The 13,896-nt window shown below is 52.9% G+C and overlaps 1 protein-coding gene and 1 pseudogene across 1 annotated transcript in view; one reads left to right on the top strand and one right to left on the bottom strand.

Annotated features, from left to right (window-relative positions):
- The window catches only part of Prex1 (phosphatidylinositol-3,4,5-trisphosphate dependent Rac exchange factor 1), a 152,781-nt gene extending 147,302 nt beyond the window's left edge, over nucleotides 1-5,479 (bottom strand). The window contains exon 1 of the mRNA XM_076571139.1: nucleotides 5,192-5,479. Coding sequence (XP_076427254.1) covers nucleotides 5,192-5,395 — 204 coding nt within the window. The 5' untranslated portion in view covers nucleotides 5,396-5,479. The remainder of the gene's footprint in view (nucleotides 1-5,191) is intronic.
- A 7,608-nt stretch (nucleotides 5,480-13,087) lies between these two features.
- Nucleotides 13,088-13,674, top strand: LOC102906903 (large ribosomal subunit protein eL29 pseudogene; annotated as a pseudogene).
- The last annotated feature ends 222 nt before the right edge of the window (nucleotides 13,675-13,896 follow it).

Below are 13,896 nucleotides of genomic sequence, written 5' to 3'. Positions count from 1 at the left end.
CCATAGATCACGTTATCAGCCTCAACTCATAACCACCGTTGAAGTTCCTGAGGACAAGTGACTGTCACTGTGGCATGGTGGCCTACTTTTTAATCATAAGTGGACATCTATGGTCACTCTTTCCAAGGCTCAGGGATCATTGAGGAAGGGGGGTGGGGTAGGAAAGATGTAGATTTGGGGGAAGAGGTAAAGTGTTGTAACAGTCTCCTCCAAGATTGAAACATCCCATCCTGCAGGGGAGTTCCATAAGCAGGGAACCTCCAAAAAGTAGCTTCAAGAACGACCTGAAACTCACAGGATTCATTGGGCGCCTCCCTGCCAGACCAGCTGCCTGGAAGAAGTAGAAACCAGCTGAGCTGCCTGGAAGAGCTTTAGACCAACTGAGGCACCTGGAAAGGACACTCTCCTATTGGTGAAATTATTAAGGCCACAGTGTGCTCCGGTTCCCAGCTTCGTGAGCTGTCACCTGTGCTGGGACGGGCTTTGGTGACACAGCTGTCTTTGAGTCATTCCTGCTCCTGTGGGTAACCGCTCACCCAAATTCTGTAAGTGACCCCAATAAGACTCATTGGTTCACCAAGTTGGGCTTCGGTGATATCCGTACTTTGGTCTGTCATGGGTTCCCAATCTGGGTGACTGAAAGAGTGTTTCGTCTCCCCAGGGAGAGCTTTGTCACACAGCACAAGGTCATCCTTCCTTCCATGTCAGGTCCACGGGCAGCTTGGGCTACATGAGATGTTATCTCAAAAACCAATAAATAAATGAAAATGGGGGGGGGGGGCTGGTAAGATGGTTCAGTGGTCAAGGAAAGGCTTCTAGGACTGATGACCTGAGTTTGATCCCTGGGACTCATATGGTAGGAGGAGAAAACTCATTGTCTCACACTGTCCTCTGACCTTCACACATGCACTGTGGCATGTACACACACATAGATAGATAGATAGATAGATAGATAGATAGATAGATAGATAGATAGATAGATAGGTAGGTAGGTAGATAAACGTAATATATTTCTAAACCAAATTTTTGAAGGATTTCATTGGCTTCTGGTCCAGACTCCCTCTGCTACGCCTGTGACCTATGCATGTTCACATGTGTGCAGGTGCACATATATGTGTGCATATGAATATAGAGACCCCAAGTAATGACAGTTGTCTTCCTTGATCACTCCCCCCTTATATATTGAGGCAGAGTCTCTAGGTAGACCCCTAGCTTTCCTGCCGGCTAGTCCCATCGCCCTAAGGCTCCCATCTCTGCCTCGCAAATGCTGAGGTTACAGCCGGACAGCCACACCTGCCTAGCTTTTACATGGCTTCTAGAGACCCGAACTGTGGTCCGCACATTTGCAAGGCAAGAGCTTTACCCACTGAGCCGCCGCCCCAGCCCCGTGATTACTGTTTACATCCCCAAAGCAGATCTGCTCTGCCCACACTTCTCAGCACCCTACTTTTCCAAACATAAGCACATGAAGATGCCCAAACCCACTGGGTACTCATCGCGTTGGGGTAACTGCAGACTCCAGTGTGCCCCGCACCCCAGCCCCAGCCCTTCTCCCCAGGGTAGGACTAGGAACACAGGAGCTTTTAAAAAACAAGACACATGGTGACTGTGCAAACCACAATTTCTTGTTTTGGTGAGCAGGCTCCAGAGAGAAAATCTTTGGTCTCCTCCCCCAAAAAAAGCAGAACCACTAGATGCATTCTGGGAGCTTTGTGCCCACAATCCTTGCTCCTTTCAAAGACCCAGCCGGGATGGTTCTGAGAAGAACTTCTGGGTGCTTGGAAATGGCAGGGCTCTGTCCTCAGCCAAGGGGGGGTCCTCAGGGCAAGGCCAGGGGACCCCACGAGGGTTCTCTGCCCTCCGTGCCAGCACTCCAACCAACTCAACCAAACACAGGGGGTGAAAGACTCACTCAGCTTCTTCCTTTCGGGAAGAGACTCAAACCCTAAAAGGACAGCACATCTACCCCAACCCTTGCCCCAAAACACCATCCTTGGTCTCCAACCACCTACTGCGTGTCAAGCACAAGAGTTAACTTCAGGCTCATTCAAGTTTGGTGAGAGCCCTGTCAAATAGGTGCTACAATACACCCACAGTACAGATGTGAAAACTGAGGCACGGTACAAGTTGGTCTATGGGGGAAAGCCTGTGTCTAGCCTGGCTCTAGAGCCCTACACTCAACCTTTGCACCATCAACAGACTGCGCACAGAGGACATGGGCCACCAGGGAGCTCACTTCAACCAGCTACCTCAGTTTCCTAATCTGTCAGTGGGATACCAACAGCACCCTTCTCAGGGTGGGTTAAGTGGGGACCACATGCAAAATGCTGCACAGCAAATGACAAGAGTCAGCTCCTACATGATGACACCTGTCATGTTACTGTCCCCATTGGCACTGCCCAAGACAGCCCAGGATCTCAAAGTTGAGACCCAAGTCAAGACCTCATCCCACCCCACCCCACCCCACCCCACCCCACCCACCCCTGCATGGTCACTCAACCTCCACAGTCGCCTGGACTGCACCAGCATCTCCACAAAACATCCCTGCCTCTTTCTGATTCTCTAGCCAGAGCTCCTAGGACCCCGGGGGAGACAAGGAAAGGAACAGCCCAGAGTCTGAGTGCAGCCCGAATCTAGGGTATACACACTGAAGGAGCCCCAAAGCCCCAGGATGGGAACAGGGCAGACCCACTGGTTTCCATGGCTAGAGTTCAGAGGTCAAAAGGCAACTCACTGGAAGTCCCCAGGTTTTCTCTCAGTGCAGACTAAGACCTCACTTCCTCCAGGCAGCCCCCTAAGATCACCTTGTTTTCTGGAAGCTGAGCCTGCTACCCTACCCACCTGTAAGATTAATTATCACGTAACTCATAATTCCAGGTGATATCTGCATAGCTAGCTGCCTGCAGGCACCGCCCAGAGGCTCTAGGGGGGGTTACACAACGTACCTACCCTAAAAAGCCCACAGAATAAGATCTAGTATTCTCTCCATTTTACAACGGAACAGAGGCCCAAGGATGTCAAACCAACCTGCCTAAAGCCACTGATCCAAAGACCTCTCATGCCAAGCAATCTGGCTCCGAATGTGGAGCTCTGGATCTTTCTGTATTACATTATCTGTTTACCTGTTTACTCATTTATTTATCTGGGGAGAGGACATGTATGACATGATGTGGTCTCAGGGATCAAACTCAGGTCCTCAGGCTTAGGGGCAAGCGCCTTTAGCTCACGAACCCATCACCACAGCCCTTGCTCTGGAATTTTTAAATTCCCACCCACTTTGCCACTCTAGACTAGACTGTCTCTTCCCAGAGAGCCAGGAGCCCAGGGAACCCCTCATCAGGCATCAGGCGTAAAAAAGCCCACAAGCTGGGGTGGGGAGAACCCGAGGGGAGCTGCCAGCCCCACAGTGCTGTGAGCAAAGAAGAAAAGCCTAGGTGATGAGATGAACAGTCAGCCCTCACTGCAGGCTTCCAGGACTAAATGGCCTTGGGTTGCCTGAGGGCCATTCCCCAGAGGCCAGAGGTGTGGGGCTCACAGGGCAGGGCATGCTACTCAGGTTACACAATCAGTCCTCAGGCTTGGGGACTCCAAAAAGGGCAAGGCAGAAAAGCAGCCTGGGGTCCCCTACTCTTGTACAGGCAAGGACACTGAGATCAGCACAGGGGGCAGGAGGGCTGCGAGACACATCAAGTCAGTCTCAGAATGCCCCTGTCACACCCAAGAATGGTTGTCCACAAATGACAGGTGTCCCGGGGATGACACAGAAGCCAGAGGAAACTTTCTTTGGTTTCTTTGATTCTAAGAATGTGGACTCCAATCAATTTCCATTATCCCAGCTTCCCCCAGACTCTTCATGGGGACAATTTAAAAGCGCAGTTAACCCAGCACAATGGCCGGGGCATACATGGGAAGTATAACTAACACACACACACACACACACACACACACACACACACACACACACCGGTTAATATAAAAAGTGGTTTAAATTTCCTGTTTCTTTTTAAGGCTGAGGCGCTCAGCCACTGCCCAGGGGGAAGTGAGGAGTTCCCTAGAATCTGTCATTGCTCAGCAATGCCAGAGTGGCTGCACCGTTCATTTAGAAACTGCCAGCTTCAAGCCGGCGATCCTTCTCTTCTCTCTCTCTCTTTTTAAAACTGTGAGAGAGGAAGAGATGGGAAAGAAAGCCAACCCTGTCTTATTCTCACAGGCCTTTCCAGAAGGATCCTTGGGCCAAATGGCTTTCAATACCTCTACACAGCTCCTCCCCCCTCTCCTTGGTACTCCCTCCTCCGAGTGGGAACCCTCGACCTCACACAGACTCCCCTGCACCCTCAAGCCAATGACAACCCCAGAATGCCCCTGTCTCCCATAAGTAAAGAGCTGCAGTGTCGTTCAGGGGTCTCTGAAGTACACAGGGATCTCTCTCTCTCCCTCTCTCTCTCTCTCTCTCTCTCTCTCTCTCACACACACACACACACACACACACACACACACACACACACACACACACACACACACACACAGCCCTTCCAGAAGTAGGATTAAGACTTTTCCAACCCGAGACCGGAGTTAAAGCGGCCCCAGCAGGAGGCACGGAGATTAAAGCCCTCAGGTTTCCTACCCCAGCCCATCCCACCCCCTCCAGTTTTCTCACTTCCTAGGAGGGTAGGGAAGTGGCCCCTTCCTCATTCTCACTAGAGACACCAGGGCTTGCTAAAGCACCACAGTTTAAAGCACCCGCGGGGCTGCCCTAGGTCACCGCCCTGCATCCAACCCTACGTGGCCAGCTGTGCAATCCAGAGCAAGGGACTCGACCTCTCTGGAGCCGAACTCTTCCCCGGTCTTAAAGATGGGAAAATAATAAGCGCGGTTCTGAAAAGCCCGATAACGGCTCAGCCTGCGGAGACCCGTGTAAGGTGCGTGGTACAAGGGCGCACTCGGATGCTATTTTGCAGTCTAAAGCTGTGGCTGTGTAATTTGAGCTGGGGGCACGGCTGCGGAGCCCAGAGGTTCCCGGTACAGCCGAGGGTGCGCGGGGCCCCTGTCCCAGCTTCTCCCCACACCGGCCCCCAACCCGGCCCCGGGCAGGCGCCGCGCGGATGTAACCCTTTTCAAACTAAGCGCAAGGCGGGGAACCACAGACAAAAGCGCAGCGCGGGCCGGCCGGCCACAGGTGGCGGGAGCTCACCGACTGCAGGAAGCGCAAGGTGCCCACGTAGTCGCGCTCGGTGCCCAGAATCTCGTTGAGCACGCACAGACGGAGGCGCAGCTGGCGCTCCGACTCGCGGGCGGCCGCGCACGGCCCGGAGCCGGGGCCGCGGGCGTCGGGCTGCGCACCGTCCCCGCCTGGGTCCCCGCCGCCGTCGCCGCCACCGCTGCCGGGCGCCTCCATCGCCTCACGGCGCCCGAACTTCCCGCGCCGAGGTCGCGCCGCGGCTCAAGCGTCCGGGCTCCGCATCCCGGACAGGCGCCGCTCAGCGGGCCCGGGGCAGGAGGAGCGGGGGCGGGATCTGGGCGGAGCCCAGGGGCAGGAGGGCGGAGTGGGCGGGGCATTGCTGTGGAGGATGGGCGGGGTCTGTCATGAAGTGGGCGGGGCCTAGAGGAGAAGGGACTGGGCGGGGGCGGGACCTTGTGGGGGAACTGGGCGGGGACAAATGGAGACTGGATGAAGCTGAGGTGGGGGACTGGGCGGGGCCTAATGGGACTGGGCGGAGCCTCAACCCCACTGCCAGGGAGCGTCGGACAAGAGCGGGTTCGTGCGCGCGCCGCACAACGAGAGTTCGCGGCTGTAGACAAGTCGCCCTGACTTCTCGGAGTCGTGGCTCTGATGAGTGAAGGCCAAGACCCACTTAGCAGCTCCGAGAGAGGACGCTGAGGTCCTCGCGGCACCCACGCGTAGGGAAGGCCCCTCGTGACCGAATCAGCGACCACCACGCGCTTCGCGGGACGCCCGGAAGAGCCCTTCGACGCCCCACCGCCTCAGCCGCTCGTATCCCGGGCCTGCGGCGACCTTGGAAGGAAAACTCTGGATGCTTCTTTTTCCGTTCTTCTGTTGCCTTTTCTGTCGGAGCTCCGCGCCTGCTGTCCCGGCGCTCCCCATCCCCAGCAAAGGTGTCCATTCAGGTGACCGATGCTGCGAGTCCCCACCCGAGTCGAGGCCGTGGGAACCCCCTTACCAGCGGACCGCTCCGTGTGACCTTGATCTTGAGCTCCGCTTACGTGCTCGCCCCTCTTATGTGTGCACCCTCGAGGTGCCCTGGGGCAACCCCTCACTGGTGGGTGACCTTGGTGATTCCCAGCCTGAAGCTCCTCGGTTTGCCTCAATTCAGTGGGAAGAACAATAGCGACAGTCTCTTAGGGACCCGAACAAGGCTGGGCCATAATCCCTGGGAAGTGATTGTAACAGCCTAGAAAGTTTACCTCGGTTCTTAATTATTCCTGCATGTGTCAACTGCCCTTTTGTCCTGGCCCTGTCTAAACGGCAGGTCCAGTCCCTACCTGACTGGCCGCAGGTCTATTGTCTCCTGTGGGGTCAGTCTCTGTTTCACACAATAGCCCCTCTGGACTATCATCATCCCTGAGGCAGGAGCATTATTGCCTGTTTATTTCCCTCCAGTATTCCTAGAGTAGTTCTCTGGGGTCTTTGGAGTAAAACTGCCATTTGTCCTAGGATAGAGGACAGGGTGGTAACTGCTACTACCCATGGCCCTGTTCCTTTGGGGCCTTGGACACTGTGACGTTTGATGTGGGCCTTGGCATGAGTATCCTGGGTGTATAACTGTAAAGTGGTAAGCCCGTCAGGTATGGGTCATGGAGCTGAGCGTCTCTGAAAGGTCATTAGCCTCTTGTCCCGGAGCTTCCCTGGCATAGCACTTCGTCATCTGTCCTTGGAGGGATCCAGCGCCTTCCTGAGTTTCAATGGCCCCCGTCTTAAAATCATTACTCCCTACCTGGCAACAGCATCATGTGCCAGCCAGGTTCAGCTAACTGGGTGACCTTGGCCAAGACACTTCACCTCTCTGAAACTCCCTTTTTTTAATCTGTAAGATGAGAGTCTGAGGGAGCAAACCCAGCACTAGTGGCATTTGGGGTCAGGTTAGTTCTCTATAGTGAGGCCTAGCAGCACACCCACTGAGTGCCAGGAGCACCCAAATCTGCAATTGTGAGCCACCAATGTCTCCTAGTGTAGACAGAGAATCCATGATACACACAACACAACTAGCTGGTATACCATGGGTGCTCAGTGAGTGCCCGTCTCCCCAGCCTGAGAGCAAGGCTAAAGGTTAACTTCGTGTTCACATACAGGTTCCACCTCCTCTCAAGAACTGACCCGTTCTGTCAGAGAGAATGGCTGGGCACTTCCACATTTGTGGATGGGTGTCCTCTCTCACATCCTTATTCCTCCGTCTCAGTCTTCTGGGGTACGTCTCCATGTCTCCCACCCAGGGACAGTGACACTGCCTAGCACACGTGCCTGGATTTCTTGTGTGGTTTTGTTGTTGCTTTGTTGGAGTTTTGAGACAGGGTCTCGTTATGTAGCCCAGGACGGGCCTGCACTTTGGATCTTCCTGTTGCAGCCCCCATTGTGCTAGGGTTGCGTGTGTGTGTGTGTGTGTGTGTGTGTGTGTGTGTGTGTGTGTGTGACCACACCTAGTTCCATGCTAGCTTTTCCTCTGTGAATACCAGTACTTTCGTCAACTGCTGTCGTAAGATGTGGGAGTTAATACAAGGAAGTTGCTTTGAGCATTCGGTGAGCATTCAGTAAGTGCAGACTTTCACTAATTCACCCTGCAGGCCGATCACTGTGTCTGTTAGGACTGACTTTGCGTAAGGAGAAGGAAACATGGGCTGCCAAGGGCTAAAAAACTAAGAGGATGGTCTTCTCCATAAGAGGTCCAGAGATTGGTTCCTAAGGCTGACTCAACATGGTGATGTCATCAAAGCACCTCAGACCATGCTGTCCCCGTCATGGTGCTTGGCCTCAGAGTCTCAAGATGGCTGCTGAGAGGACATCACCTCCTCTCACATAACTATCCTGTGCTAGAAGGAGGACTAAGGGGACCCTGTCTCTTCTCCTGTCTCACCAAAAGGATAAAAATTAAGACTCAGCCGGTCAGAGCTGGGTCATGTGGCCACTCTACCAATAGTCCCTGACCAAGACCAAGGCTCACAGCGCTGACTTAGGCCTGTGTCATATCCTGCAACACAGTGTGGGCTTCTGTTACCACCCAAGCAGCTAAAGAAAAGGGAACAAGTGTGGGCCCCAAAGGTCTTTGCAACAAGTGCCTACTGAGCCCTGGGCCTTGGAGGAGGTGCTGAGCCTGCAGGTGATTGGCAGAAGTGAGCTCTGAGGACAGAGGACGGGAATGAGAGTGATGGCAAGGTCCTGCCCTCTGACTCAGCAGGTGGTAGTGAAGGCCGCTGTGCTCCCACTGGGGCTCGGCTGGGGACAGAACAGTGTCCAGAGCAGGGAGCAGGCTCACAAATGAATGATAATCATCACGCTTTCTGCTTCCTAGCGGCAAGCCGAGCAAAAGCTAGGAATACATAACTGATGGGGCCTGCGGGCCTTGGATGACTCCATACCTCTGACACATTGACCGTGGCTGGTGGAATCAGTGGGGACACCCTCTGTACCCCATCTGATGAGCCTCTCAGATTAGCTAGGACTGACTGAACGTGACTTGTTGAGCCAAAGGAAGCTAGGTCTTGTCTAACAGTCTCCTTTGAGATCAGAGAGTTCCATCCTGCAGGGGAGTTCCTTCAGCAGGGAGCAGGGAAGCAACAACAACAAAAAGTAGCTTCAAGCTGGGGGGGGGGCGTGCGGGCCTTTAAGCCCAGGAGGCAGAGGCAGGCAGGTCTCTGAGTTAGAGGGCAGCCTGGTCTACATGGTTGAGTCCAGGACGACAGCCAAGGCTACACAGAAAAATTCTATCTCGGGCTGGAGAGACGGCACAGAGGGCAAGAGCGCTGCTTCTCTTACAGAGGACCCAGGTTCAATTCCCAGCACCCACGTGGCAGCTCACAACTGTCTAAACTCCAGTTCCAGGGGATTTGACACCTTCACACAGACACACATGTAGGCAAAACACCAATGCACATAAAATAAAAATAAATTTTAAAAAAAGAAAGAAAGGAAGGAAACCCTGCGGTGGGAGTAGTTTCAAGAACTCCCTGAAACTGAGCAGATTCACGGAGCCCCACCCTATCAGAGTGAGCAATAAAAGCAGAGAGTCCCACTCAGAGAAAGAAAAGCTGCTTGGAAGAGCATTAGACAAAGCGAGGCACCTAGAGAGGACAAGTCTCCACCCTGTGGAGCTGTCCGCAAGGCTGTGCAGTGTCCTCCAGTCCCAGCTTCCAGAGCTGTCACCCATGCTGGGGAGGGCCTTGGTGACGCAGCTGTCTTTGAGTCATTTCTGCTCCTGTGGGTAACCCCTCACCCATATTCCTGTAAGTGACCCCAATAAAATTCATTGGTTCTCCAAGTTAGACTTTGGTGGTATTCGTACTTTACTCTGCCCTAAGTTCCCTATCTGGGGTGAGTAGATGAGTGTGTTTCGTCTCCCCGGAGAAGTTTTGTCACAGATCACTAGGCAGTATCAGTCAGCTGGGGAGGGAGACTTACTTCTGCCTGCTTCAACCGTGACCTCTTGTGCCCTCCCCGCCAGGATCCTTGAAGAAGCAGGACCTACAGCTGGCTGTGGGTGGGAGCATCAGACGCTCTAACAGGGAAATGCATATTTCTCAGGGACAACTTTAGACTCTGTTGCCATGGACCTCAGAAGGGCTAGGAAGTACCACTGGGTGGCTGTCACACAAGCGTCACTGGTGCAGGAGGCGACGCTGATGCTTGGAGACGCAGCAGGCAGCTCCTTCCCTTACCAGGCACTACAGGCTTCTGCAAGCCCTCTCCCAAAGCTCTGTCTGAAAGAACATTTCATTTGAAACAAGCAAAGAAAGAGCAGGAGCTGGGGAGACAGCTCAAGAGGTAAAGGTGCTTGCCACAGCCTGCCTACCTGAGTTTGATCCCCAGAACCCACATAAAGGTAGAAGAAAGAAAACCAAATTCCATACTCGCCTAGCCTCCACGGGCACATTCATACCCCCCCCTCTCTCACACACATACACACACACATACACACACACACACACACACACACACACACGATGATGATACATTTTAAGGAAAAACAAAAACAAAAAACAGAGCTGAGCCTTTTAACCCATCCAAAATGGGCCAGGAGTAAACCACTGGTTTCTGAACTAGGGCTGGTCATTCCTAAGTGTGACCGTGTGCCAGGTAAGTAGGGATCTTCCCCACTCATCACTAAACAGTTGGCTGAAGAGAGAAGAGTTCTCTCTGGGACCTGGACAGACAGCTGCACCACTGAGCTCCACGCTGGACATACAGGATCAGGTTCACTGCTTCAAACTAAAGCTTGACTCTATCTCAGAGAGTCATAGAGCTTGGCTACTCCCTGTCTCAGTAGAAACTGCTCCAGAGGAGCCTCCTTGATAGACACAGGTGTCCCTGGGAAGTCTCTTTCAAGATGTGATGTGACTGTTGTATAGGTTTCCTCAAGATTGAAACATTCCATCCTGCAGAGAAGCTCCATAAACACAAAGGTAAACAATTTGAAATAGCTTCGGGAAGTTCCTGAAACCCACCAGATTCACTAGGCCCCTCCTGGCCACAGGAATCAAAAGCTGAGAGTCCTTCCGAGGAACTGAAGCTGAGCTGCAAGGAAGACTCTCAGAGGGGGAAAGCTACAAAGACTGAAGCCAAAACAGCTGCCTGGAAGAAGCAGAAACCAGCCGAGCTGCCTGGAAGAGGTTTAGGCCCTCTGAGACACCTGGAAGGGACACTCTCCAAAATGGAGCTGCCTGCAGGCTGTGCAGTGTGCTCCAGGTTCCCAGCTTCGTGAGCTGACACCCATGCCGGGGTGGGCTTTGGTGACACAGCTGTCTTTGAGTCATTTCTGCTCCTGGAAGTGACCCCAGTAAGATTCATCCGTTCACCAAACAGGACTTCGGTGGGTTCCCATACTTTGGTCTGTCATGGGTTCCCTATGGAGTGAATGTGTGTTGCATCTCCCCAGGTTTTGTCACAACAACCAGAGATTTCAGTGAAGTCAGGGCTCCATGCTCTGTCAAATCCTACTGGTGCAAGCAAACAGGCTGAAGGAAAAAGGGAGACGCCTACCGCCTCCATTCATATCTGCCTTCTTTTCTAGCCTTTGGAGGTGCTCCATCTAGAGACCAGCTACCTGGGCTCAAACCCCAGCTCTACCACTTCCTAACTGAGTGACTTTATGCAAATGTCTTAATGTCTTTGAGCTTCAAGGTTCGGACTGGGCCGATAAGAGTTTCTTACCTCACAGAGCTGTTACATAGATTAAAGTGCTTGGTATATCCAAAGTGCTTACTTAGACTGCTGCCCAGTCCTACCTGACTACAAACGTCCTAATTGGGTGAGGGCATGATGCCTGGAGGTGTGGCAGCCCTCTGGAGACTACGAGGAAGGGCATTGCTGAACGTGATGCAAGATGACAGATGGGAAAGAACCTCTTATCTTCGATGTCACCAACTTCCTGAATTAACGAACTACAGTGATGCAGTCTCTGGACCTTTTGTATTATAATTTTTTTAAAAAATGTCTTTGTTACTTAAGCTAATCATGTGTGGTATCCTTGATCTGTAGCCACAGCACTTTAATTGACGTGCCTTCTCCTCCTCAGTTGCCCCCTCTTTAGATGAGCTGATTCCTCTGTTCCAGGATGAACCCGAGCCGGGGTTTGCAGAGTCAACCTCAGGTCAGGCCTGCTGTATCAGCAGTTATTACTAACACACCGGTTTGGACCGTATGGCCACCCTCATCGTCCAGTGAAGCACCTTCATCATCCACCGGCCCCTTCTTTTTGTTTTCGAAAGAAGGTCTCATATCCCAGGCTAGCCTCAAACCCAGTACATACCTAAGGCTGACCTTAAACTTCCGATCCTCCTGCCTCTACCTTCCCAAGTTCTGGGATTACCGGCATGCACCACCACCTGACTTAGGCAGGGCTGGGGATGGAACCTGAGGCACTGTGTAAGCCAGACAAGCATTCTGCTTACTGTGCCACATCTCCACCTCTCTCCTTCTCTTTGAAAATGCAGACATCCCCCAGGCTTGCTGGTCCCCAGCACACCACTTCCGAGGGAGAAAAGACTGACCTTGTGCATCTTGAATTCTGCAATGGGCCTGCCAGATGGCTTCAGCAGATGCAGGGACACACGTTTACAAGTCTGGCCACCCCCACCCCAGTCTGTTTCCTCGATCTAAAACTTATGCCAAGCGCAAAGTCAGATTCCCAGCAGTGCCCCGTGGCAACTTTGACCAGGGCCAAACAGTTTTCTGCACACAAATAGCCACACCCTCTCCAAATGCCACTTGTGCAGCAGCTGGCTCCCAAATTGCCAAGGCAAATCCTGTCCCCAGAGCCTTTGTTGAAGAGAGTGGCTTCGGGACAGTCGTTACTGTCTTCCCTTCTCTTTGGCTGTGCTGGGTCTGTCCCCCGGCCTTCTTCACACCGGGTCCCCAGCCCCGTCACCAGAGCTTCTGATCTTCACTCTGCACCAGGGATTGCTGAGACGGGCATCAGATGTGCCCCCCTCCCCCCCCCCCCCCCCCCCCCCCGCCCTTGTGGGGTTATTGTCACTGACATCCCATTTCACGGGTGAGAAAACAGGCTCTGGAGAAACCTGAGCTCTGTCACTGCGTCACTTGGGATGTAAGCTTGCTAATGTGCAAAGTCACAATTAGTAACCAATTTTTTTTCCCTAATAGAAGCTTATGCTGGGCATGATGGCACATGCCTTTAATCCTAGCACTCAAGATGCTGAGACAAGGCAATTGTCATGAGTTCAAGGCCATCTGGACTACACAGTAAGACTCTGTCTCAAATAAATAAATAAAATATAAAATAAAAGAGAAGGGCATGCTGGTGCAGGCCTGTGCTTGGGAGGTAGAGGCACGATGCTCAGGGGTCACCCTCACTACATAGCAGTGCAAGGCAATGTGGGAACCTGTCTCAAAAGATAAAACTAGTTTTCTCTTCCGGTCCCAGGCACTTCGGGAGCCGCGGGTTACCATTCCGACATGGCCAAGTCCACGAACCACACCACACACAACCAATCTCGAAAATGGCACCGAAATGGTATCAAGAAACTCCGGTCACAAAGATACGAATCTCTTAAGGGGGTGGACCCCAAGTTCCTGAGGAACATGCGCTTTGCCAAGAAGCACAACAAGAAAGGCCTGAAGAAGATGCAGGCCAACAACTCGAAGGCAGTGAGTGCGCGTGCAGAGGCCACCAAGGCCCTGGTGAAGCCCAAGGCGGTGAAGCCCAAGGCGCCAAAGGGCCCCAGCTGCAAGCTCAGCTTTCATCGCTCACCCCAAGCTCGGGAAGCAGATTAGAAGCTACATGACCAAGGGTCATAGGCTCTGCCAACCAAAGCCCAAAGCTCAAACCAAGGCAGAGGCCTCAGCTCCGGCTCAGGCTCCCAAAGGTGCCCCGGCCCCTGTGAAGGCTCCATAGAAAAGGTTTCTGTCTGCCAGACAGATGGACTGGTGTGACACACCTACACACTATTTGCAGATGATCAGGACCTCATGCTGTTTTTACAAATAAACTTGAGGCAGGATCTATTAAAAAAAAATAAAAAATAAATAAATAAAACTAAACAGAAGCTTGTTTCTGCCATGCCATGAGCAAGCAGCCTAAGGCAAGCATAGAGGACCCAGATGTGGGGATCCCAGCTTCCAGTAGCCATGGGTGTCAAAATGGCCAGCAGAATACCTCAAATCAACCAGCAAGAAAAGAAAATTCACTGGATGATGGTGGCATGCACCTT

The sequence above is a fragment of the Peromyscus maniculatus genome, chromosome 4 (assembly GCF_049852395.1).
Source record: "Peromyscus maniculatus bairdii isolate BWxNUB_F1_BW_parent chromosome 4, HU_Pman_BW_mat_3.1, whole genome shotgun sequence".
In the NCBI taxonomy this organism is placed as follows: domain Eukaryota; kingdom Metazoa; phylum Chordata; class Mammalia; order Rodentia; family Cricetidae; genus Peromyscus; species Peromyscus maniculatus.
Note: the sequence above shows the minus strand (reverse complement) of the source record. Positions and strands in the feature narration are given on the sequence as shown.